Source organism: Dreissena polymorpha, chromosome 16, assembly GCF_020536995.1.
Source record: "Dreissena polymorpha isolate Duluth1 chromosome 16, UMN_Dpol_1.0, whole genome shotgun sequence".
NCBI classification, from domain to species: Eukaryota; Metazoa; Mollusca; class Bivalvia; order Myida; family Dreissenidae; genus Dreissena; species Dreissena polymorpha.
The window spans coordinates 44,199,888-44,225,535 of NC_068370.1; the positions used below are offsets into that span (position 1 = coordinate 44,199,888).

Here is a 25,648-nt window from a genome sequence, read left to right on the forward strand (position 1 = left end):
TTTACATAGATTACTTTTACTATACGGGCGACAATTGACATGCCCATAAACAAACGTGAACAGCTGATCGAAGCGCCGAACAATATTAGTGTAGCCATGAATAGATTTGCAATAAGTTTTGTTTATTCAGCCGGGTATGTAAGTAGCAAGGCGCCGTACTGTCTGGGGTAGTTTTTCGGGTTTTGTAATCGCAGGTGCGTAAATATAAACGGGGGTTTACATGACGCTTTTGTGGGGCGACATTTGGTGGACCACCTGTGTATGTAAGAATTATGAAGGCATAAAAAGACATGGGAAAACGAAGTTTTTGACTTCAATTTCCGACAAGAATTTCGCCCTTTCATTAGGTAGCAACACATGTTCAGATGCTAGTGATGTCGACCCTGGTAACACCTGCCATTGCGTCGGGTCCAAGGGCAAATAATCATTAAACTTATGAAGAACTGAGATAGGTCTTAGTTAATTCATGCATTTAATACTTTTGTCTTGTCATCAAGGTTTAAGCCATTTAAATCAGCAGTATTGTGATCGTGAAAGGAAACACACAAAGGTGTTTAATTGATTTCAGATTTTATTTTTCGCAATCAACTTTACGAGTATTCCAAACGTTTTTACTCCTTTCAAGACATCTTGAAAAACATTATTTTGGTATCTCATCAATTAGTTATCGATGAAACCTATCACTTTTTTCGCGGTGAATTCAAACTTTCTATAAGGACCTATTAAGATAGTGGGACTATGTGCATGGTTCTTGTAAAGCAAAAGATTCACATTATGCACGGCATATAAATGTACATCGAATATATTTCATGTATATTGGCAGATCTTTATCATCTATTGAAGGTTCTAACATTCAGCTAGTGTGTAATACATACATACTCTTTATGATTCTCGGCAGCATTCCAACACACACGATATATTTTAATGTTCACATATTTTCACACTGCAGTAATGCGATGCTAAAATTGTCCTGACAGGAGAGGTAAAAATGAGAATACCTATAGTTTCAAGTTTTGAATAATATTTAAGTGTTACGAAAACAACAACATATCAAATAACATAATGAAATGTGACTAATGAATACTAAGAAGGACTAAGAAGGCTTATTTTGTAACAGATGCTTAAAGCACCCACACATTTTCGACCTTTGCATAAATCATAAATTGTGTAAGAACAGAGCCGTTTCAGAATTATTCGTCGTTTTGAATGTATTGTTTAAATGCAAATTCGGACGCTATGTGCCGAAATCCGGGATCTGCAATCACCAACCGATGCAACGACCCAACATGAACATGAACATGGTAAAGAAAAATACTAATTAAAGAAACAGTGCGGCACTTTTATGAGTAAGTGTACTATTTCCAATTCATTTTAACCCTTTCAGTGCGGGAACCGAATTTTGAAATCGAAGAAAATGCTAATTTTAGAAATTCAGCAGACGACATTTTACCAGACGACAAATTTCCCAGCATGCAAGGGGTTAAATGATGACTTTCATTTACCGCGGTCGAATTCCAGCGTTCTTTTTTGACAGAACAGTTTCGATAATACATAGTGCATATCGATCCGTACGGATAAATCATTAACCATAAAAGGGATGTAAATACGCAAAATAGTCTAGGAAACTGTTACAGAGTTAGCTCCCATAACAAGCTAAGAAAACAAGTTATTACTAAGGACCGCGTGCTTGTGGCATAACCCACGGCTCCTGTCACAAACACACACATTGAATATTTCGATTTGATTTTCATTATATCACTTATCTAAAATACACATATTTGCTATTTTCTTAAAGGAAATGAAATACGCACGTGTTTTTATTTTCTGTTTAAACAGGGAAATAGTTTACAACATTATGCTCTATTTTTTCGAATAATTTCCGCCGTGTTATTTAATTTTCTTTGTTGCCGACGTTGTACTTTTCGTTTCCGCGTTTCATAATTCATTGTTATGATCGTATCGTTGTATAACTGCTGTTATAATAAAAAATGTTTAATGAAGACGCAAGTGTCCGCACAGGCTAATCTGTGACGATACTTTACGCACATGCATTAAGCCTTTGTTTCAAATCGCAACTCATATCATGGTTGATTAATTTAACCCTTTGCATGCTGGGAAATTTGTCGTCTGCTAAAATGTCGTCTGCTAAATTTCTAAAATTAGCATTTTCTTCGATTTTTTGCAAAGTATACTATCAGAATAGCAAACAGTTTGGATCCTGATGAGACGCCACGTTCTGTGGCGTCTCATCTGGATCCAAACGGTTTGCACAGGCCTTCAAAATTCGGTTCCAGCACTGAAAGAGTTAACAACATGCAAACTACAATGGCCATCTGCACTGCGGGGAGACCTACTCCGGATATTTAAGAATGTATATGGACAAAAATTAGCAATTTACTGTACGTTTTTAACGATTTCTCATTATTTCAAATGTCGATCGGTCACAATATGCATTATTTATGTTTATCAATAATTTACCTTTCGGATGATATCAGGTTTTGTACAATTTGTTACGTAACCTGGTCAAGCAAGCCACCTTAGATGATGCGGACACGGTAAAATTGCAGTGCTCCGTATATCGAGGCACTTCATTCAAAAATGGGCATATCTGATCAATTAAGCTTCTACATTAGTATACTCTGATGATAATGCCCGCTAATGAGACCACCAAAGGTCAGGACGCATTCATTTAAAGGGGCCTTTTCACGTTTTGGTAAATTGACACACAAAAATTGTTGTAGTTATATTTGTGGGGAAACAGAAATTTGCTTAACGTTTACCATGCTCTAAAATATCGACTATGCATCTTTTGACGATTTAAAAACCTGAAAATTATAAAGCGTTGCAACGCGAAACGATTGAATAATTTGGAGAGTTCTGTTGTTGTCGTTATATTTTGTAAAACTACGAGAATTTCTTATAAAAAGTATAAAAAAAACATTACTCACTGTATGAGCACGGATGGGCGAATGGTCTATGCGATAGTCTTCAACTCCAGGGGTCAGTGGTTTGAGCCCAGTTGAGGGTTGCTTTGTTCTTTCTTTAAATTCATTCTTGCTTTTTACTGGAGCTTTTTAGATCAAATATTTACATTTATCAATATAAAGCATTCAATGAAAACTTCAATACATGCACAAATCTGTAAAAAGGCCCATGTATATATTAACATTTATGATTTCTAACGAGTTTCATCTGGTTACAGCGATAATAGTGTGTGTCAGACTGTCTGTAACATGTTTTGGGCTTTTAATTTGGGACAACGCTGACAGACACGTTTTGTGTACGTTCCTTGATTCACAGAGCTTTTGTCGAAATATCACTGCAAAAACCGTTTTTAGCACGGTTGTTTTCGGAGGAAACCCGAGGTATTGTCATAGCCAGCTCGTCGTGTCGTGTCGTGTCCGTCGTCGTGTTGTCCGCCGTCCGCGTCGTGCTAAAACCTTAACATTTTTCAATGTTTTGAACATTGGCTCTAACATCAAAGTGCTTCCACCTACAACTTTGAAACTTCATATGTAGCTTCACCTCGATGAGTTCTACACGCCACACTCATATTTGGGTCACTAGATTAAAGGTCAAGGTCACTGTGACCTCTAAAAAATAATTTCTGACAAGCTTTCATTTCTTCAAAAATGCACCCGCAGCCGAGCGTGGTACCCGTTATGCGGTGCTCTTGTTTTCAAAGGGTGATAGCTTTAAATTTTGGGATTTTCTTAGTAGTTGCGTGACATATATTTTTTTTAATTTTGGACTAAAACATAATAATGATTACGTTAAAACAGTCTTGCACAATCTTATGTAAAGAGAAGGCAGGAAAATTGCCTTAAAATTTGGGAATTAGGGACGATACGGACCATGGACCATACGGCCCAGAATATACGGCCCATGTAAGTGGACCATACGGCCCAGATTAGCGGACCATACGGCCCTGATTAGCGGACTATACGGCCCAGTTTTGCGGACTATACGGCCCAGATTTGCGGACCATAAAAACATGTTTGAAATAATATTTATTTTGAGTTTAACTTCCTTATATTGTATTAATATATCTATATTTAATAAAATTAAATTCTGCACATAACAAAAATACTAACACTGTTTCCAGACAACGCGCCTGCTAATAATAATCGTTAACGATTGTCAGCAGTATAACATAGACATAGACATAAAATATTAAAGTTGATGAAATGACATTAATGACTACATTCTTGTTTAAATTTTGAACATTTGCGGACCATACGGCTCAGATATTTGGACCCTACGGAACATGTCAAAATTCATATTCATTTTGTGTTCCACTCCTTCAATTGTGTATCGATACATTTAATAAAATATTTAAAGTTGCTGAAATAACATTTATGACAACATACTTGTTTAAATTTGTACATTTGCGGACCATACGGCCGCAATTTTCGGACCGTACGGACCATGTCTATATTAATATTTATTTCGTGATCCACTACTTCAATATTATATCAATAAATTTAATAAAATATTAAAAGTTGCTGAAATAACAATAGCAACATACTTGTTTAAATTTGAACATTTCGCCATTTCATAATGTAACCCCATGCGAATTGGATTTAGTGTAAATTAACCTCAAGATGTCAGCTGCTCTCGGTTTTGAAACGTCAACAGCAACATTAAACTATGATTAATTGAATGGATTCAACTTACTTTTAAATAGTATTCGTCATATATAAATACAATAACATAAGAAGGTATGAGTGCCTCAAACGATTTATCATTTAAAAATGTAATAACGACAGGGGTACAAACACAGTCAATGGATACTATTTCGGATAAATGATATTCGGACATAAGATGAACTGTTTGCTTGTTGTTATTTTTTTAATTTTGTATGGCATTTGGTCATAGCGGTCAATGGGGAAGGAATTAGTAAATCGAAACATGGATCTTAAATGAATTCGATTGAAAATGAATTCTTAGTATTTGTCTATATGTATATTGTATTTAGTTCTTTTTGAATATCAGGGCTTGAATTTAATCTAACTTGTTGACGCTCTCAAATACTAAGCTACTTTTTATATTGGTAATATTTGGAGCGACCAACGGCTGAACCATTCGACTAATGGTGGGAATTTTTCCTTCTTTGTCTATATTGTTGCGCAAGGATTTTGTACGCAACATTCAAGCCCCGATATAAGACACTTAATATCAACGGATTGCAATAATATTTACATACCTGTGTAGATAATTCATTTCTCGTAGATAATTCATTTCTCGATAATGTTCTGTATAAATTATGTAATGACACTTTGAATTTTGCACGCCTGATAAATTTAAATCCAACCACTATTCAATTTTTCAATATCTCGATTCGCTCGCTGTGTAGATGTAAATCGATAACACGACCTCGATGTAAAGCATCTAGTTTAAATGCGTAAGAATACACAGCGTAAAATACAGTTTGCATTTGTCTGTTGTGGTGCAGAGCGTTACATAGTAAACCAATGTTATTATACTTTTCTGGATTAATTTAGCATTGTTTTTTTTTCTAAAGTGACAATTAAAAAGTTCTGAAATAAATTACATCTTTTATTTTTATACTGTACATAAATAATAATGATACAGATCGTACAGTATACCGTCCTATGTAACGTTGAATGTAAGTACATAAAACAACACAGACAGAGGTGCGAAAAAGACATGCATAAAAACTTGCTGAAACGAAGAAGAGTGAATGGAAACTGCACCATATCTGAACATATGCTTATTAAATCGACAAAAATTAGCATACTAGATCTAGATAGGTAAAAGTCGGTGTTAAATGCTCATGTTAAATAAAATTGCGCGTACATGTTACACCGTAATGCCTTCTTCTGATTGGTTCATATTTAAATCAGTTTCATGACATGGCTACAGGTCAGTGATTGTTTTGCGATTTAAGCAGAAGTTTAACTGAACAATTTATGCCTTTCTAACTTCAATTCGACGATATTTGAGGTAAAAAATGGACTTCTGAACTAAAACAGAATGAGTTGGTAATGTTATTTTGCAATTTTACGCAAATTGATGAAAATGTAAACTTTCTGGTTTCCAACACATTTTTAACTTTTCCCTGATGAGACGTTCCAAAGAATTTAGCCCATATAAAAAGTATCTCTAAACTCTTTGCGCGTCTTATAGATGAGACTAGGCTTGAATTTAACTTTTTTTTCCTACTTGCAACATTGCAAGCAGCTTAAATACCAACTCGCAAAATCAAAAACATTCTCGCAAATGCTGCTGGAAACATAAATAAAAGCAAGTTTGGAATTAGTTTAGTACTATAAAAACAAAATAAAATATAAGTTAACATCAACAACAAGTTTTAGTTTTATATTAAGTTCTTTTTCCCACTTTTTCACTGTTTTTGTATAAGGATTTAATTTCCATTTTTATTTTCTAAATCAATGGTTAACTTAAGTCTTTGCTTAACTACTTATTTTTCGCTTCGACGCCATGTGACTGTCTGTTCAAGTTTAATGTCTTTTATAACGAACACGTGTGAATAGTCGACTGTTTCACGTTCTTTGTACCAATACCATCCGCATATCTGAACTTTAAGAAGTGTACCAGTACATACAAGGTGCCCGCTTTCGCGCACTTCCGCATACGGGTATTCGAACGTTCTATAAACTGACCTACTGTTTAGCGTTCACGTCAAGCGCATTTAGCGATATGACTCTTTTTTTCACTATTTCTTTACTCGCAAAAAAATACTAGTGGCTAAAAACTTAACTCGCAATCAGTATTTTTCACTCGCATTTTGCGAGTATGAGAGTGTTAATTTTGATCTTGATGCTCTGAGCTTTTATTTGTACATACGTACAGCTCAGAGTTATTCTTATTAACCGATTTTTTTAATGTAAAAAATAATGTCTCACATATGTATTTAAAATAGAGTTCAATAAACCTAATAAATCATAACAAACACAATACCTGCTAACCCCTGCAAACCCTTGAACAACGCTGCAAACTAAGCGAAGTCACATTCATCTTCAAGATCCACCACTACCTAGTACATGTTGACCATAATCATCTAATACCAACCAGAAACCTGAACTTCCTGATACCTCATTCTAGGACAAACTACCATGCAAAGTCTTTCTTCCCTAGGAGCATTCCTCTATGGAACAGCTTACCTATCTCAATCCAATCAAGCGTCAGCGTAAACATCTTTGCTGAGCAGCTTCCTCCAACCTTCAAATTCTAAATTATAACTGTGTTTTTACATTTTATCCTTGTATATTAGACTTATTTTACCCTATCTTCACCTTCTGATTTTAATCTGCACATAACAGAAATTCTAACACTGTTTCCAGACAACTCTCCTGCTAATAATAATTGTTAACGATTGTCAGCAGTATACCATAGATGTAGATGTAGATGTACCAACATCAATTTGCTAGTGATTTGTGGAGAAAAACTAAAAAAAAAACTTTATACAAAAAACAGTATCAACCCCAAAACCGAAGTTTTTAATAAACGATTCGATCTATCGTATGGATGTTCCTGAGATAGTCAGTATATTACGATTGGTAGATTAGACACGAGACCTGTCTCGCCAAGGATTCCGGAGATAGTCAATATTTTTGAATTTGGAAAACTCGGAATACTCGACTTTGTCCATTTTAAAAACATACACATTAAAATTAACCGTTGACGCATTTGAAACTTTGGATTAAAGCCACACACCTTGAAATGAAATACATGGCATAGTAAATTTAAGTATAAATAAGAAACATATTTTATACATGCCAATTAAAATATATCTGGTGGTTACAGGGTAGAAATCCATCTCTTTTGCGCGTTAAAACTTAAAAATAATCGCGTTGGTTGAAAATGGACGTATACGTCTAGAAATCCTAATTTCGGTTTTAAAAGCGTTACCGTTTGAAAAATAAAGTACTTGCTAACTAGGCTATAGATTTAATTTTATCTATTTCAATTAGAATATATCTGGTGGTTACAAGGTAGAAATCCGTCTTTCTGCGCTTTAAAACTTAAAAATAATCGCGTTTGTTGAAATGGACGGATAAGTATAGAAATCTTACTTTCGGTTTTAAAATAAAAAAAATAAAATAAATTACTTGCTTACTAGGCTAAAGCTTTAATGACAATTTTGCACACTTTCAAATTGCATCTATATGTATTTATTAGCATGTACTTCATTTCAAGGTGTGCGGCTTTAAAATCAATATTATACAAGCATATCATAGCATGTTAGTTGTTTACTTTTGCACATTATGGATATATTTATGATCTATTTGTGTTTGTTTATGCCAGAAAATAGTTTATGTGGCTAATATTTCTGATTAAATTGCCGCCCAGATTCTGGGCAGCATCTTTACATGAATAAACGTGTAGTCAGTTGCAACTCCCTGCGACACGGAGGGTCAATAGCTGGGAGTTGGATTATTGCAACTAGTATTGTATGTACAAAAATATTACACAAATGTAGACGTATTTGATACACATGGGTGTTTATGATAATTTTCTGGTTTCCAATAAAACAGGTAATTGTATAATGACACAATTTCAATGTTCCTCTTACTACAATTATGCCACAAATATGAACACAATTTAATATAAAAACACTGCAACTTGCTTAGAGTATTGCCAGTGATAGGAAAACCCTGTGGCAGATAATAATTGCAAGACCGGACACTTCATCAATAAAACACTTATTTTTACAATTCTGTACGAGACTGAGTTCCGGGTAATTGAATGTGTAATGTCTCACTCTCTTATATGTTTGCCCCTTAACCTGTTACCACTTAGATGCATATTTTAACATACTTGTAGTGCCTTAGAAAAGTTAGATTTGATTTAAGACCTTTCTTACTAGAAACAAGTTTTAAAGGCTTCATTTTAAACCCTTAGATTCTGATGAGCAGTACCTGAGTTACTCGCAGTCTGTTCTTGTTTTATGCTGTTTGCACATAGCCATTTTCACTTTGATTCTGAGTGGGAAAGGGTTAATCAATGAATCGCCCCTGAATAATATGTATTCTATTAAAACTTTGTGTAATACATTATCAACTTATCAGAAAATACAGTTAAAATGTGTGCAATTCAACGTATAAACAAAATATTGGTTAAGATAAATGTGCAACATCTCCATATTCTATTCTACTAAAATTGCTTACCAAGTCTTCTAACTGTGACCAGCTTTTTATGCCCCCAGTAGGGTGGCATATAGCAGTTGAACTGTCCGTCAGTCCGTCTGTCAGTCTGTGCGTCCGTCCAAAAACTTTTACATTGGTCGTAACTTTTGCAATATTGAAGATAGAAACTGTATATTTGGCATGCATGTGTATCTCATGAAGCTGCACATTTTGAGTGGTAAAAGGTCAAGGTCATGGTCATCCTTCAAGGTCAAAAGTCATAAAATACAATCCAAGGGAAGTAATAAGCTTTATAAGGGAGATAATTTCTAAGCCTGCCAAATGATATATTGAAATTTTATTTCAAAGCAGCGCAATAGGGGGCATTGTGTTCAGGTCGGACCTCAAAGACCTCGTGGAGAGGCCGGTAGGACCTGTAAATAAACTCTGATTAAAAAAAAAAAAAGGGCATTGTGTTTCTGACAAACACATCTCTTGTTTGTAGGATTTTGCCCCATTTTGTACTCATGCAAGTGTGATTAAGGTTTACATGCAAGTTGAATTTCAGGTTGAAGTTTGCATGCAACAAGGACATATCGCTGTAACAGATATTGTGTTTACCCTTTGCCCCATAAGAATCAACATGAAATGGCTTTTGTGCTTGCAGTCTGTTCAGGTTTTATGCTGTTTGCTGCTTAGCAGTTACTAAGAGTTAAGAGTTAAAACATGAATTTATTTCGAGAGGTATTATGCTGTTTGCTGCTCAGCAGTAACTAAGAGTTAAGAGTTAAAACATGAATTTAGTTCGAGAGGTATTTAATTAAATGAAACATTCTTAGGGACTACACATGAATCAAAATAGGTACCTGAGTGGTAAAGGGTAAGACTTCACCTCTTTGTGAAAATCATACAGGGTTACCTACTCATCAGTGTCTGTTAATTGTGAACTGAGATGTAGCAGAATTATGCCCGTTCACAATTGGACAATTAATGTTTACTTTTGCATGCAAAAACTCCATATGTCATTGTAGACTAAAGATATTGAATTAAAACTTCACATATGTGTTCAGGGTCTTGATAAACCATCACTGGCTAAGACCTATAACTGTGATCTGCCCTTTTGCATGTTTATGCCCCTTTTTGTAAGTCAGGTTAAAGTTTGCGTTCAAAATAAAATTAATTTCAAAGTTTACATTCAACAATTGCTTATTGCTGTTACAACTTCAGAGGTCCAATTGACAATGTACAGTGTACACAAATCTTTTGGATCATCATGTTAGGTCAATGACCAAAGCCCATAACACTGATATTCAATTAAGTTAAATTATGACCTTTATTAAACTTGTCGTACTAAGAAAATTCAGGTAAACGTTTGCATTAATTAAAGCATCAACTCCAATCTCAAATTGACACGAACACCAAGCATAGGGTTACATTTGGGCCAGTTCACATTCATAGTTGCTAAAATTGATATAAAATGTGCGCTCAATAACTCAAGTTAGGATAAAGATATTAGGCTAAAGTTTTCTATGTAGATAGGCTTCAGACTGACCCAGGGAGGGATTGCATTTGGGGCCAGTGGGGTCAAGGTCACTGTAAAGAACAAGTGTTTCTGTTTGATAATTTTAGTTTGAAAATGTGCGCTCAATAACTCAAGTTAGGATAGAGATATTAGGCCAAAGTTTTCTATGTAGATAGGCTTCAGACTGACCCAGGGAGGGATTGCATTTGGGGCCAGTGGGGTCAAGGTCACTGTAAAAAACAAGTGTTTCTGTTTGATAATTTTAGTTTGGATGGACGTAATTTGCTGCAATTTGGTTTGTAGGAAGCTTACATGCAGGCCTATGGTGGGATAGCATTTTGGCCAGTCGAGTAAAGGTCATTGTTGCTTAAAATAGAAAAATGGCTTCTGCTTAATAATTGCAGTTTAGATGGAGTCATTATGCTGTTATTTGGTGTGTAGGTTGCTTACATGCAACCCTTGCTGTCAAGCTTAATTTAATTCAACCAAATTAATTGGTAGATAGTTGAAAATTTTGTTTATTAGTGTTAACACGTTTAAAAAAATATAAATGTTCAGAGTTAGGTTTACATATGCCATATAATCAAAACAGATTTTCAATATCAAATATGTCTATGTGGTCATATTATCAGTTGAGTGACAGAAAATGTAAATTGTACCATCAAAGTGAAAGAATAGTCGAGCTAGCTTTCTTGAGACAGGTCTTGTTTACCAGGTTTTCTACAAAATTGAAATTCCTGGTTATTAGAAGTGGTGTTATTATTGGGGTACAGAATGTGGGCGGTTTTCCAGCGTCAATCAGGTGGTTTCCTGACCAGGACTTAATTTGCATGAACCAATCTTGATGAATCTTTGGATACAGCAACCTTCCTGGAGACCAAGCTGAGGACTTGGGCCTAGTCAGGTCAATGTCAAAGTTAACTGAGATACATATGGTACCCATTCAACAACTTGAGTTTGAATGAAGATATTGCCTTGTAATTGTGTGTGTTGTTTTACCACCTGACCTCCAAGATTAATTAATCAAATTAAATTTAAAATGGGCAATATTCGCTGTAGCAATTTGGGGTTACATTGAAAGTCAAAGCGAATTTGTTGCCTTGTTTATATAAATGTTTCAGGTAAACCTAAAAACAGTAATTAGATTTTTTTATTACATTTTACTGATAGTATGAGCCAATATGAATGTTTATTTTGCTCTTGTTTACAGATGTACACCTTGTTCTCTGGTCTCTGGAAGTACATGTTCCAGAAAGACGAGTACAATGTGCTCATCCTTGGGCTGGACAATGCAGGGAAAACAGTAGGTAGACAAGTAGCGATAAACAAATATGAGCTGCATCATGCAAAAATGGGTCTTATGGCATATGCTGCCAGCATAGCACCAGACCAACCTGTACATCCACATACACAGTCTGGTCAGGAACTACGCCGTCGGCTATGAAGTCATGATAGGGTAAGTGGTCTCATTAGCAGACAGGGTATCTTCAGGTCAGAATGTGGGGTTGTGCAGGCTTGTTGAGAGCTACGCTGAAGGTATACGGCATAAGACTCATTTTCGTATGACATAGCTCAGTTAGTTAACACAGTTGCATGTTTATTATACATTTATCACAAAATAAGGTTAAAAGGACTATAAGGTTTATACCAGTAATAGTTCGTGTGTGTGTGTGTACTGTTTTTATTTAGTAAATTTGAATGCAGACATTTAACTCTTTCAGTGCGGGAACCGAATTTTGAAGGCCTTTGCAAACAGTTTGGATCCAGATGAGACGCCACAAAACGTGGCGTCTCATCTGGATCCAAACTGTTTGCTATTCTGGAAGTATTTTTTAATTTTTTTTTCGAAGAAATGCTAATTGTAGAAATTCAGCAGACGACATTTTAGCAGACGATAAATTTCCCAGCATGCAGACATTTAACCCTTTACCACTCAGAGAGGCACCTTGACTCATTTGAAGTCTCTTGGAAATTTAAATTAACCCATTTATGCCTAGTGGACTCTCCCATTCTACTAAATTGGATCAATTTCTTTCCAAAATTAGGGATGTCTAATTGATTTATATATATATTTAGAATATGTCTTACAGAAATTCCTTTAAGCAAACAGCCCAGACCCTGATGAGACGCTGCATCATGCGGCGTCTCATCTGGGTCTACGCTGTTTGCCAAGGCCTTTTTTCAGGACGCTAGGCATAAATGGGTTAAATAAAGACCTTTCTTACTAGATTCAAGTTTTAAAGGGTTCATTTCACACCCTAAGGTACTGATGAGCAGCAAATAGCATAAAGCCTGAACAGACTGCGAGTTACTTGCAGGCTGTTCTGGTTTTATGCTGTTTGCACAAATGCATTTTCACTTTGCTTCTGAGTGGGAAAGGGTTAAAACAGTTTAATAGCATGTGGCTATTTATAAATGCTGTAATACTTTCCAGACTTACTTAGAACAGACAAAGATGAAGTTTACAAAGAACTACCAAGGCATGAGTCTGAACAAGATAACCACAACAGTTGGACTGAACAGTGAGTGCATTTATATGAGCCGGTCTTTCGGAATATTGGGCTTAATGCATGTGCCTAAATAGACCTGCAAGATAAGCCTGTGCAGTTTGCACAGGCTTATCTGGGACAATACTTTCCGTCTAGACTGCATTTTCATTAAGAAGAGACTTTCTTATAACCATAAAATCTGTAAAAGCGGAAAAATGTCTTCTTGATTAGCCTGGGATGATTTAGAGCATAAATTATTCAGGCATAACAAAAGCACATGTGAAAAATTTGGAACAAGTATTAATTATAGCTCAGTTAAAATTAATAAAAAAAACTGTAAGAATGAATGAGCACATTGAACTGGCAACACAGTTACAGTTTTTATTATTATTATACCGGATTTATATAGCGCCCTTTTCATGCAAGAGTGCACATTCAAAGGCGCTTTACATAAGAACATTTGACGTATCACAGATAGGAATACATTTTGCAACACTGTTTCAAAAGAAATCGATCAAAACTACTCAATTATACTATAAAACTACTCTATTATACTATAAGTACTTCGTAAAAACATGCACAGTAACCATAGATTAGAAAGATCAACAAGACACTATAAAACTACCCTATCCTATAAGACAATTAATGAAACAATAAAATCTAAAACTTAAACAATAAGTAATACGTAAAACAAAAAAAAATAATTATGCTTCCTTTAAAAGGGTTAATTTAAGTTCATGATGATTGAGATTTATATAATGAATTGAATAAACCACTGCTTATATTGCATAAGATTGGAGGAAGAGGTGAGTTTTCAGTGCCGTTTTGAATGAATTCAGTGTTGAAGAACCTCGAATGTTTGATGGAAGTGAGTTCCAGAGTTTGGGAGCAGCGTACATGAAACTTCGCTCTCCGTATGATACGGATTTAATCTTCGTTGGAATCACTAATGACGTCGCTTCGTTCTTTGATCTTAAGTTTCGCCTTGGTTTGTAGACTTCAAGTAGGTTTTTCAAATATACAGGCGATTGTCCATTTAAGGCTTTGAACGCATTGGTAAGTATTTTGAAGTGGATTCTTTTTTCTACTGGGAGCCAGTGTAATTCTTTTAGGATCGGTGTTATGTGACTATAGCGGGATGTTCTTGTGATAACACAAACCGCAGTGTTTTGAACATTTTGTAGTTTCTTGATAGCTGATGTTTGTTTGATGTACAGTTTCAAAATGCTTGTTATCCCCGCGGAAAAAAGTTAAGAGGGGATATAGTAATAGTCTCCGTCCATCTATCCGTCCGTCCGTCTGTCCATCCGTCTGTCTGTCTGAAACTTTGTCCAGAGCATAACTCCAAATCTATTCAATGGATTTACTTTAAACTTAGAATATAAACAGATGGCAACTAGGAGAAGTGCAGTGACCGAGAACCATAACTCTATCTACCTTAGTTTTTAGCTCGACTATTATATATGAAATATATATAGTGGAGCTATCCTACTCACCCCGGCATTGGCGTTCCGTGCTGTGCTGTTAGCTTGCAAATGTTGAAGTTTTCGTACTACCCCAATTATTTTCATTGTCCCTTGACATAGTGCTTTCATATTTTGCATGCTTGTTTACCAACATGACCCCAACCTATAAACAAGAGCAGACAACTCTATCAAGCATTTTGTCATAATTATGGCCCCTTTTCCACTTAGAATATGCAGCAAATGTTAACCCCAAATATTTTCAATGTCCCTTGACATATTGCGTTCATATTTTGCATACTTGTTTACCATCATGAACCCAACCTTTAAACAAAAGCATACAACTGTATCATGCATTTTGACAGAATTATTGCCCCTTCAATACTTGCATATTATTGATAAAGCTATGTTAAACTTTGCGTACTACCCCAAATATTTTCTTTATCCTTTGACATATTGCTTTTATATTTTGCATACTTGTTAACCAACATGACCCTAACCTATAAACAAGACCAGACAACTCTATCAAGCAAATTTTTCATAATTATGGCCCCTTTTCCACTTAGAATATGCAGCAATGTTAAAGTTTGCGTACTACCACAAATATTTTCAATTTGCCTTGACATATTGCTTTCATATTTTGCATACTTGTTTACCATCATGACCCCAACCTATAAATACGAGCATACAACTGTATCAAGCATTTTGACAGAATTATTGCCCCTTTTATACTTAGAATATGCATATTATTGATAAATCTAGGTTAAACTTTGCGTCCTACCCCAAATATTTCCTATATCCATTGACATATTGCTTTTATATTTTGCATACTTGTTTACCAACATGACCCCAACCTATAAACAAGAGCAGACCACTGTATCAAGCATTTTGACATAATTATGGCCTCCCCCCCCATAAATCTACTGAAGGGATTTACTTGAAACTTGAAATATAAAGAGATGGCAAGTAGGAGAAGTGCAGTGACTAAGAACCATAACTCTATCTACCTTAGTTTTTTAATTATCTCCCTTTATCATTATTCTACTCTAAAACAAATGATCTCATTCAAGCAAACACATTTCGGCGGGGATTTGGAACTACTGTGACAAGCTCTTTTGAATAACAGTAATTAGGTGACCAAAAATTGTGTTATAGTTTGCTCACTGAGAATAATAAAAGCACAAATGACCCACGCAGAGGGAAGTGGATCAACGTCAAATGTGTCTTTGTGGTCATTATACATGTAGGCGAGGGCGAGTGACAAAAAATATTACATTACAATATCAAAACAGAAGACTAGTTGAGTATGATTCAACGTTTGTTAATCAAGTGAGAATAGGGTTCTTCTGTATATGTTCCCAGTTCATTTTTTTTAAATATATGTCACTTCTTTATTTCTTTACATGTATACCACATACAGTGGATAAAGGCATGTCATGGATTTAATGGATGTTGTAAAACAACCCATTAGTAAGAAGGGATGTTTCCAACATAGCCATATCTGACAGGGAAAATCCTGATTAACCCTTTCAGTGCTGGAACCAAGTTTTGAAGGCCTTTGCAAACAGTTTGGATCCAGATGAGACGCCACAGAACGTGGCGTCTCATCAGGATCCAAACTGTTTGCTAGTTTGATAGTGGTCTTTGAAAAAAAGTGAAGAAAATGCTGATTTTAGAAATTCAGTAGACAACATTTTAGCAGACGACAAATTTCCCAGCATGCAAAGGGTTAATTAAGATTGCTCTGATCCCATATTCACCAAACAATTCTTAGACTTAAGTCTAAGAATAAAGAACATTCTTAAAATTAGAATATTCAAGAATTTGTTTAATTTTGAGTCAAACACTGCAGTAAATATCTCTATCTATATTATTCTTCATATAGAACATTTTGTTAATGACATAATCACCAGTGGCGGCCTGTATATATTCAAACACTGAACACATTTTTCTTGGTTCTAAGTCTATTCTTTATTCTTAAGTCTAAGAATCGGTTGGTGAATACGGGCCCAGAACTGCCTTTAATAAACAGCCCAATTCACGACATATTTGATTTGACTTTAATTTTCAGGTATCTCATTCACTAAATTATAAATATATTGATAATCATTTGATCTTGAACTCCCCCTTTCAGTTGGCACCATAACTATAGGTGGAGTTAAGCTGAAGTTTTGGGATCTGGGAGGTCAGGAAGAATTGCAGTCCCTCTGGGACAAGGTTTGTTCACATACCCATGATTGTATTGAGAAAGATTTCATCAATGTAAAAGTCAGGATTTTTGCACCTTTTTGTACAAAAAAAATATGTTTTCAACATCAGCCTGACATTTATCAGTCAATGGTTGCGTATAAACGTATCTCATACAGAAATGTTTAGTTGAAACAACACCTCCATTAGGAACTGATTGTGGTTAGTAACTGATTAGTCTAAGAAATAATTTTTTGTTAGAGATATATTCTTGTGAGCAATATTTTCCTGTGAGCGATAATAATGTGGGAAATATTTTCTTGTGAGATGTATGTCCCTGTTATAGATATTTTCCTGTGAGGTATATTTTTCTGTAAGATATATTTTCCTGTGAGATATATGTTCCTATGACATGTTTTCTTCATTTTTTCCCTGTGTATTTTTATGCCCCCCTTCGAAGAAGAGGGGATATATTGTTTTGCACATGTCGGTCCGTCGGTCGGTCTGTCGGTCCGTCCACCAGATGGTTTCCGGATGATAACTCAAGAACGCTTTGGCCTAGGATCATGAAACTTCATAGGTACTTTGATCATGACTGGCAGATGACCCCTATTGATTTTCAGGTCACTAGGTCAAAGGTCAAGGTCACAGTGACTCGAAATAGTAAAATGGTTTCCGGATGATAACTCAAGAAGGCTTAGGCCTAGCTATATTCTGCTGTGAAATATATTTTCCTTTGATACATTGATGCATGTATTTTCCTGTGACTTATTTTCCTTCTAGAGATATATGCATGTGACACAATTTCCTTAGACATTTTTCTCTGAGTGATATTTTCTTTCTAGACATAGTTGTGTGTGACATACTTTTCTGTGACATGTTATCCTTTGAGACATATTTTCCTTCTAGGGACATTTGCATGTTACGTACTTTCTTGTGACATATTTTCCTCTGAGAGATATTTTCGTGTGAGAGATATTATTCTGTGAGAGATATTTTACTTTTATAAGGTTTTACTGTATTCATCTCTCGTTGAACAATGTTGTGTAAACCCCAAACAAAAAATTATAGTATAATTTGATGAGAAAATATTTTGTGCCAATTTAAAAAGATGGACAGTTATTGGATGTGGTAAATCCAGACAATAAGGTCCTCTTCATAAGTTTGTTATTTAATGTTTATTTGGCATAGCAACTAGAAATTTTTATAACATGACCTTCGCTCCAGGAGTGAAATAACGTAATGCTCAATTTTGTTTATTACACGGGTGTTATTACACTAGTTATATAACTGTGAAATGACGTCATTTTTTGACGAAATGACATAATTATTCCAGCTAATTTCTTCAGTAAAACTCTTTTACAATGTAAATAAACGGTGAAAAGAGCATAAAATAAAAAGAAAATTGGTTGATCATGTAATAAATAGAATCTTAGATTCGTGGTCATTTTGTATTGAATTTATAAAACTCGTCATCTAAATTAAGATAAAAAACTCGGCAAGCCTCGTTTTTATCTTTATTTAGATGACTCGTTTGATAAATTCAATACAAAACGACCACTCATGCAAGATCCTATATATCTGTAATATTTATGCCCCCCTGTCGAAGAAGAGGGGGTATATTGTTTTGCAAATGTCGGTCCGTCCGTCCACCAGATGGTTTCCGGATGATAACTTAAGAACACTTAGGCCTAGGATCATGAAACTTCAAAGGTACATTGATCATGACTGGCAGATGACCCCTATTGATTTTCAGGTCACTAGGTCAAAGGTCATGGTCACAGTGACTCGAATAGTAAAATGGTTTCCGGATGATTACTCAAGAATGCTTAGGCACAGGATCATGAAACTTGATAGGTACATTGATCATGACTGGCAAATGACCCCTATTGATTTTCAGGTCACTAGGTCAAAGGTCAAGGTCACAGTGACTCGAAACAGTAAAAAGGTTTTCGGATGATAACTCAAGAATGCTTACGCCTAGGATTATGAAACTTCCTAGGTAAATTGATCATGACTGGCAGATGACCCCTATTAATTTTCAGGTCACTAGGTCAAAGGTCAAGGTCACAGTGATTCGAAACAGTAAAATGGTTTCCGGATGATAACTCAAGATTGCTTACGCCTAGGATCATGAAACTTCATAGGAATATTGATCATGACTGGCAAATGACCCCTATTGATTTTCAGGTCACTAGGTCAAAGGTCAAGGTCACAGTGACTTGAAACAGTAAAATGGTTTCTGGATGATAACTCAAGAATGCTTATGCCTAGGATCATGAAACTTCATAGGTACATTGATCATGACTGGCAGATGACCCCTATTAATTTTTAGGTCACTAGGTCAAAGGTCAAGGTCACAGTGACTCGAAACAGTAAAATGGTTTCCTGATGATAACTCAAGAATTATTAGGCCTATAATCATGAAACTTCATAGGTACCTTGATCATGACTGGCAGATGTCCCCTATTGATTTTCAGGTCACCAGGTCAAAGGTCAAGGTCACAGCGACTAAAAACTTATTCACACAAAGGCTGCTACTACAACTGACAGCCCATATGGGGGGCATGCATGTTTTACAAACAGCCCTTGTTAAAATCTGATTTTTTTTTTGCACACACTCTGAAGCCAATAATAAGTTGGCATCTCAATTTCACATACCAGATTTAAGCACTGTTAAGAGTTATGCTGTCTCCAACACAATAAGTAATTTTGAAAAAAAAGACACTTGTCAATTGCCCTGAGGTGATGACATTGTAATCTCAATAAATTGCTATTACAGTACTATGCGGAGTCCCATGCAGTGATCTATGTTGTGGACTCCTCGGACAAAGAGAGGATTGACGAATCCAAGGATGCATTTGGTAAGACATCGTACACCAACATTTATTGATGCTACATTTTAAAGTGATATATAACAATTGCTAACCACCAATATCAAAGATAAGTTTATTTCAGTAATTCTATTTTAGCCCTGCACTTGGAAAACCGTCTTCATGCATGTGTGTAACATGCTAACTCTTTCAGTGCGGGAACCAAATTTTGAAGGCCTTTGCAAACAGTTTGGATCCAGATGGGACGCCACAGAACATGGCGTCTCATCTGGATCCAAACTGTTTGCTATTCTGATAGTATTCTTCGAAAAAAAATCGAAGAAAATGCTAATTTTAGAAATTCAGCAGACGACATTTTAGCAGACGACAAATTTCCCAGCATGCAAAGGGTTAATCTAGGTTGACGCTATGAACATGCATGAAGCTCAGTTTTCTAAGAATGTGGCTCATTTATTCTTTGGAGGAACATATCGATCATAAAAGTTAGTTTTTTTGTAAGTAAACAATTTAGTCTTGACTATAATGTGTCTTAAGATCTTAAATACCACCTGGTTTTGCTGTTTAATTTGTCATATGTTTTGGTGATGGGATTTCTATCTTCTTTCAGTTTGTTCTCTAAGAACAGTTTTGAAATCAAGTACACTCCAACACCGTTATTTCGAACACCGATATTCCGAAGTCACTGTTATTTCGAAGTATTTTTCGGGTCCCGATTTTGGTTCTTCTTTGTTTAAAGTAAAATTTCATTGTTAATCCGAACTTCGTTAAACCGAAGAAATCGTTTATTCGAAGTGATTCTGTCGGTCCCAACACTTCAATTCGCACCTAATTATCAATCTTTAATCCGAAGTCAAAACACTGAGCGTAATTTCACACCTTTGTCGTCTGAGCGTGGCCCGTCAAAAGCCGATAATTACACCTTTGTCGTATGCACGTAGCGTGTAAATTTGATAATTTGTGCTATTCTTATATTTTATATGTTCTGTAATTAGAGGACAATAAAAAGAAGAAAAATAATCGTTTTATTCCTCCGTTTGTTATAAGTAGAAATCTATTGCTATCTGACTAGTTTACGGTTTTTAAATAAAACAATTATTCATAGTATCGTGTAACCGAACCATGCGAATTCCACAACGTTTTAGTTTTAAATAATCAATTAAAGAAGTCTTCTGTCAAATGTTTATTTCGAATTATCGTTAATCCGAAGTTTTTTTAACGGTCCCGACGACTTCGAAATAACGGTGTTGGAGTGTAGTTATTTTGTTGTCTTAAGCGAATCAATGGCGTTTACAGTTTCATTTACGATATGTTATATAAATAAGTAATAAATAAGGAACCCATCAACAAGTTACATATTTGTAGAAAGACTTTTAAACAATGTATTATCAATACTGTATATATCTGAGCACAGATTTATGAAGGTTAGCTATTATAGTAACTCTATATTTGACGTCCAGTGAGGTCCATTATGTCATACAGCATCAACTTTTATGGCATGGCCACTCTAGAAGCCACACGTTCCATCCAATCTTGATTAAACTTAATTAGAATGTCTATGTATACAATATCTAAATTGACTTTTGAATCTGCATAACGTGCATTCGAAACTAGGTCACAAGGTCAAATCTAAAAAAACCTTGTTACCACTCATGAAGCAACATTTATGACTCAATCTTAATAAAACTTAATCAGAATGCTTTTTACCAATAATTAGGCTCAGTGATCACATGCGTCGAAAATCTCAGAAGGTCAAATCATTGAAAATCTTTGTTATCACACTGGAGACCACATTTATAACTCAATCTTGATTAAGGATGGTCATAACGTTTATCTTTATAATATCAAGATCATGTTTAAATATGGGCGAAGTGTAGTAAAACAACAAGGTCATCAGGTCACAATTGGTGCACCTTGAACTCAGATGAGCGCTTAACCCTGTACCACTTAGATATGTATTTTAACGCATTTGCTGTCCCTTAGAAAGTTAAATTGAATTAAAGACCTTTCTTACCAGATTTAGGTTTTAATTTCTTCATTTCTAAACCTTACATGTTGATGAGCAGCAAACAGCATAAAACCTGAACAGACTGTGAGTTACTCTCAGACTGTTCTGGTTTTATGCTGTTTGCACATTTTTACTGCTTCTGAGTGGGTAAGAGCTTAAGGGCTATCATGGACTTCTTTTTTCAGACAAGATGATAGTCAATGATAGCTTGAAGGATGTTCCACTACTATTGCTGGCCAACAAACAAGATCTACCGGTGAGTTTGGACTGCGGGCTCTCTAGAACAACATTTATGTTGAAAAATTAGAACAACATTTATGTTGAAAAATGTAGTGAACAACTTTTTTTTTTGCATTTTTGGTTATCTGAAAAAGCTTTAGCAGAATTAGATCCTTTTAGTAACTTGGCCAGCTTTTATTACTTAGGAAATACATGGTTTAGGGAATTTAAATAGGTTTGATTCATATTATGTTTTTGTGAACTTACTCAATTGTTACTTTTGATTATTATTGAATGTGGCTTGATTTTTTTCTCATCAACGTTGTTATGATGCATTTTGTTATTCAGGAGGTAGTGACAGTGGGTACCATCAAGTCTGTGTTCTATGGTAGCTCTGATCTGATTGGTCAACGAGACTGCAGAGTGAACGGCGTGTCAGCTCTAAAGGGGTACACATTTGTTGCAGGCTGTTCTGGTTTTAAGCTGTTTGCACATAGCTATTTTTTTCTTTGCTTCTAAGTAGGAAAGGGTAAAATTGTCATCTGATATACACATGGCACTTTAGAATATAATATAAACTTTTTCAAATGATTGACATGTGTGAAAAGGTCTTTTGCGTCACTAATAACTTATTGTACGTTCATTTTTCAGGGATGGAATAAATGATGGTATTGAATGGATAGTGGACTGCGTGAAGAGAAACAACTTTGTCCGTCCACCTGTACAAAAGGACATCACATGATCAGTGTCGCCTGTTGTAGTATGGTTACAATAATAGTGCTGTTTATGACAAGGGCGAAGCTACTCAGTAACATAATCAATCATGTGTCGTGGAAAAAACGATGTTTATGTATGCCCTTTAAGGTGTTTGCTGGGTCTGTACAGGCTATTTCAGGATGGTATTTCACACGTTTTGAGTATTTTCTGTTTCATTTAGTCTCTTCAAAACATAATCTACTGTACGGAGAAAGCAGCAAACTGCATTAACCTGTGTGGACTGATTTATCTATATGCATTAAGCCTGGTTTTATAAGCTCTTTATGTACATAGGGTATGTCACATGACAGTTGTTCTGATTGGTTGCATTTCACTTGTTGACCGCATAATGTTTTATTTAAACGAATACATTATTTCATGTAATGAAGTCATTGTGTCTGATTTTAACTTTTGCAGCAATTTTCGGATTTTATCTGCTTATATTGGCTAGTTTTGCCAGTTATGGAAACCAACAGTGAAAAAATGCCACCTATTACCAACATGATGTAATTATTGTAACTGAATGTTAGGATATAACATATTATTCTGCTCACCCGAAATGCTTTAAGAAGTAAGAGCATGATATGATTTGATGCATGTTCAAAATTCGTCTTTCTGTTGTTCCAGGTAATCAATATTTAATACATTTTTTGTTGTTACATGGTCCATAAGGTATGAATGATATATATGTTTGTTTGATTTCATTTATTATTAATGAATGCATGTTAAATTTTATTATGCACTGGTGATGACTTTTTATTCCCACGCATGATAATTGTGGAAAGGCATATACACGTAGTGTTGTCCCTGTTTGTTTATGTGTAACATTGTATGTCGGCTTATGACTTTGATATGCATTGTGGGATTTCAGAATAATTTGTAACAAATAATTATGATCTCAAGTCAATGTATCGCATGGGCTTCTGGAGTTGTTGCTTATTCCTTATATGTATATAGTGGAAGTACTTTTTTGTCTTCAATGCAAATGATCATCTGATCAATACGTGTTCCATGCAACCATGCCACTGGCTTAAAGGTCAAGGTCACATTGGACACTTGGTGTTCATGCATATTCCTAATTTTGCAAATAACTTTGTCATGCATTATTGGATTTTGTAATAAATTAGCAAAAATTATCATATCTGGACAGGCTTCCTGAAAAGTCCCAAAAGGTGCCTGTCAACAGGACAGGCTGCTGGAAAAGTTTGCCTGTCCGGACAAAAATTCACCTGTCCGAACAGTGTGAGTTTATAACTGAAGAATTTAGTAAAGTTTAACTCACATTTATTACAAACAATGAGCAGCCTGTGTTTCAGTACACTTGTTGTGTTTGGCGATAGCATGGGCGTTCTTAAATAAAAAACACAGCCTATGTCTTTCACTTGCCTGTAACATTTTTAAGGCATTGCCTGCTTGGGATTTGGTTTTTTCTAGTGGTGACATCTCCTTTGCCTTCTTGGCTGTTACGGCGTGGCTGTGTGGGATTGATTTTTCATGGTCAATTATCGCTGATATTCTAAAATTACAACATCCGACAACGAATGGATTTGTTGACTTGCATCGCATTTGATCGTGTTTACATATGTCACAAAACATTTTGTTACTTGACTCTTCATAATGAAGCCAACTTCGGTCGGTCATTCACTTAGTTTGAAAAGTTCTGTTAACTCGCTTGGCTTCATAATCTTTCAACTTTTGGTTTTTTTCTTCATCGGTAAGTTTTCTTTTATGGCCAGGTTGAGCACCATCGAAGTACGTTAGCAATGACATTTTGTTCATGTTGAGTTTTTTGTTACAATCTTTGTAAATGGATAGATGGTAATAATCGGACCAATCAAATTGACGTTCTCAAAAAAACAAAACAAAGGGATAGCACTCCTAAGAACTAGTGACGCGATAGTGTTCTTAATTACAAAAAGGCTCGAAACTAACGAAAAGAGTTATTCTAATTGGGTGTTATCGTTCTTTTGGCTAGTATGACTTTTCGGTATTAAGTCATTTTTTTGCCTGTCACAAGGACCAGCGATATTAAAAACTTCGCCGGACAGTAAAGAATTGTGCCGGACAAGACCGGAGGACCGGCCTTTTCAGGAAGCCTGTCTGGACGAAATTTTGCAAAAAACAGCGATGTTGATTGTTGAAACTTTTTTCTTTGTTTTATAGTATAAGTAATATTCAAGATTCAAATGACCGTTAGTTCTATTTCTTAGTAGCTCATGGGCAAAATGTGTCATTTCAAGATGAATGTTATATGCACCAACAATTGTGCTTGCTTAAAGGTCAATTACACTTATACATGTATGACTAGGCTTTATTTGTAGCAACAGTTACAAAGGACTGGTTTGTATATGCTGTATTAACTGTTAAAATTATGTGGCTAACAACATTTTTACTGTGTTCATTAAAATAAAGCAGGGGGATCCGTGTCCTTTGGACATTTTTCTAGTTTTTTTTCCATGATTGTATATGAATAAACTGATTTTCCAATTAACTTGCATGTCAGAAATGTTGTCAGTTGACGTGATGAGCACAAAGAACTTGTTGATTTTTTGTTATGAATAAAATATTTATTAAATGAAAAAAATCTTAGTTAAAACTTTTGTATGCTCTATATTTAGGAATTGAAACTCTGAAGGTTCTTTCCTGGGTAGAACTTGTACTTAACATCATCCCAGTTTTAAAGAGACTTTTCACAGTTTGGTAAAATGATGATTACAGATAGAAAAACTGATCTTTCACAATCCCAAACAGAAATTATCCTTAGATTTTAAATCATCATTTATCTTTATTGCCTTCTTAGTTAATTGTGCGATCGTAAAGTTCAATATTTGTTTAAAACCTTCATTTGTTTGGTCAGTGGGCTCTTAAGAGAATAAGCAGATGTAAACTTGTTATGAATTTTTATTCATTTTTATGAACCATTATTGTTTGATGCAAACTATCAAAATTCCTTGCAGGGCTTAATTCCCTTAGACTGTGACCACTGTTTCAAGTTAATAACTAGCCCCATACAAGCAATCCCTTAGACTGTGACCACTGTTTCAAGTTAATAACTACCCC

The 25,648-nt window shown here is 35.2% G+C and overlaps 1 protein-coding gene across 1 annotated transcript; it reads left to right on the top strand.

Moving 5' to 3' along the window:
- The first annotated feature begins 4,586 nt into the window (after positions 1-4,586).
- LOC127862051 (ADP-ribosylation factor-related protein 1-like) lies at positions 4,587-24,714 on the top strand. Its single transcript, XM_052400997.1, has 8 exons — positions 4,587-4,721; positions 11,846-11,938; positions 13,070-13,157; positions 16,722-16,804; positions 19,557-19,638; positions 21,799-21,869; positions 22,181-22,281; positions 22,484-24,714. Exons 2-8 carry the CDS (start codon positions 11,846-11,848, stop codon positions 22,572-22,574), a joined length of 609 nt encoding a protein of 202 aa, XP_052256957.1. The 5' UTR covers positions 4,587-4,721; the 3' UTR covers positions 22,575-24,714.
- Positions 24,715-25,648: the final 934 nt, after the last annotated feature.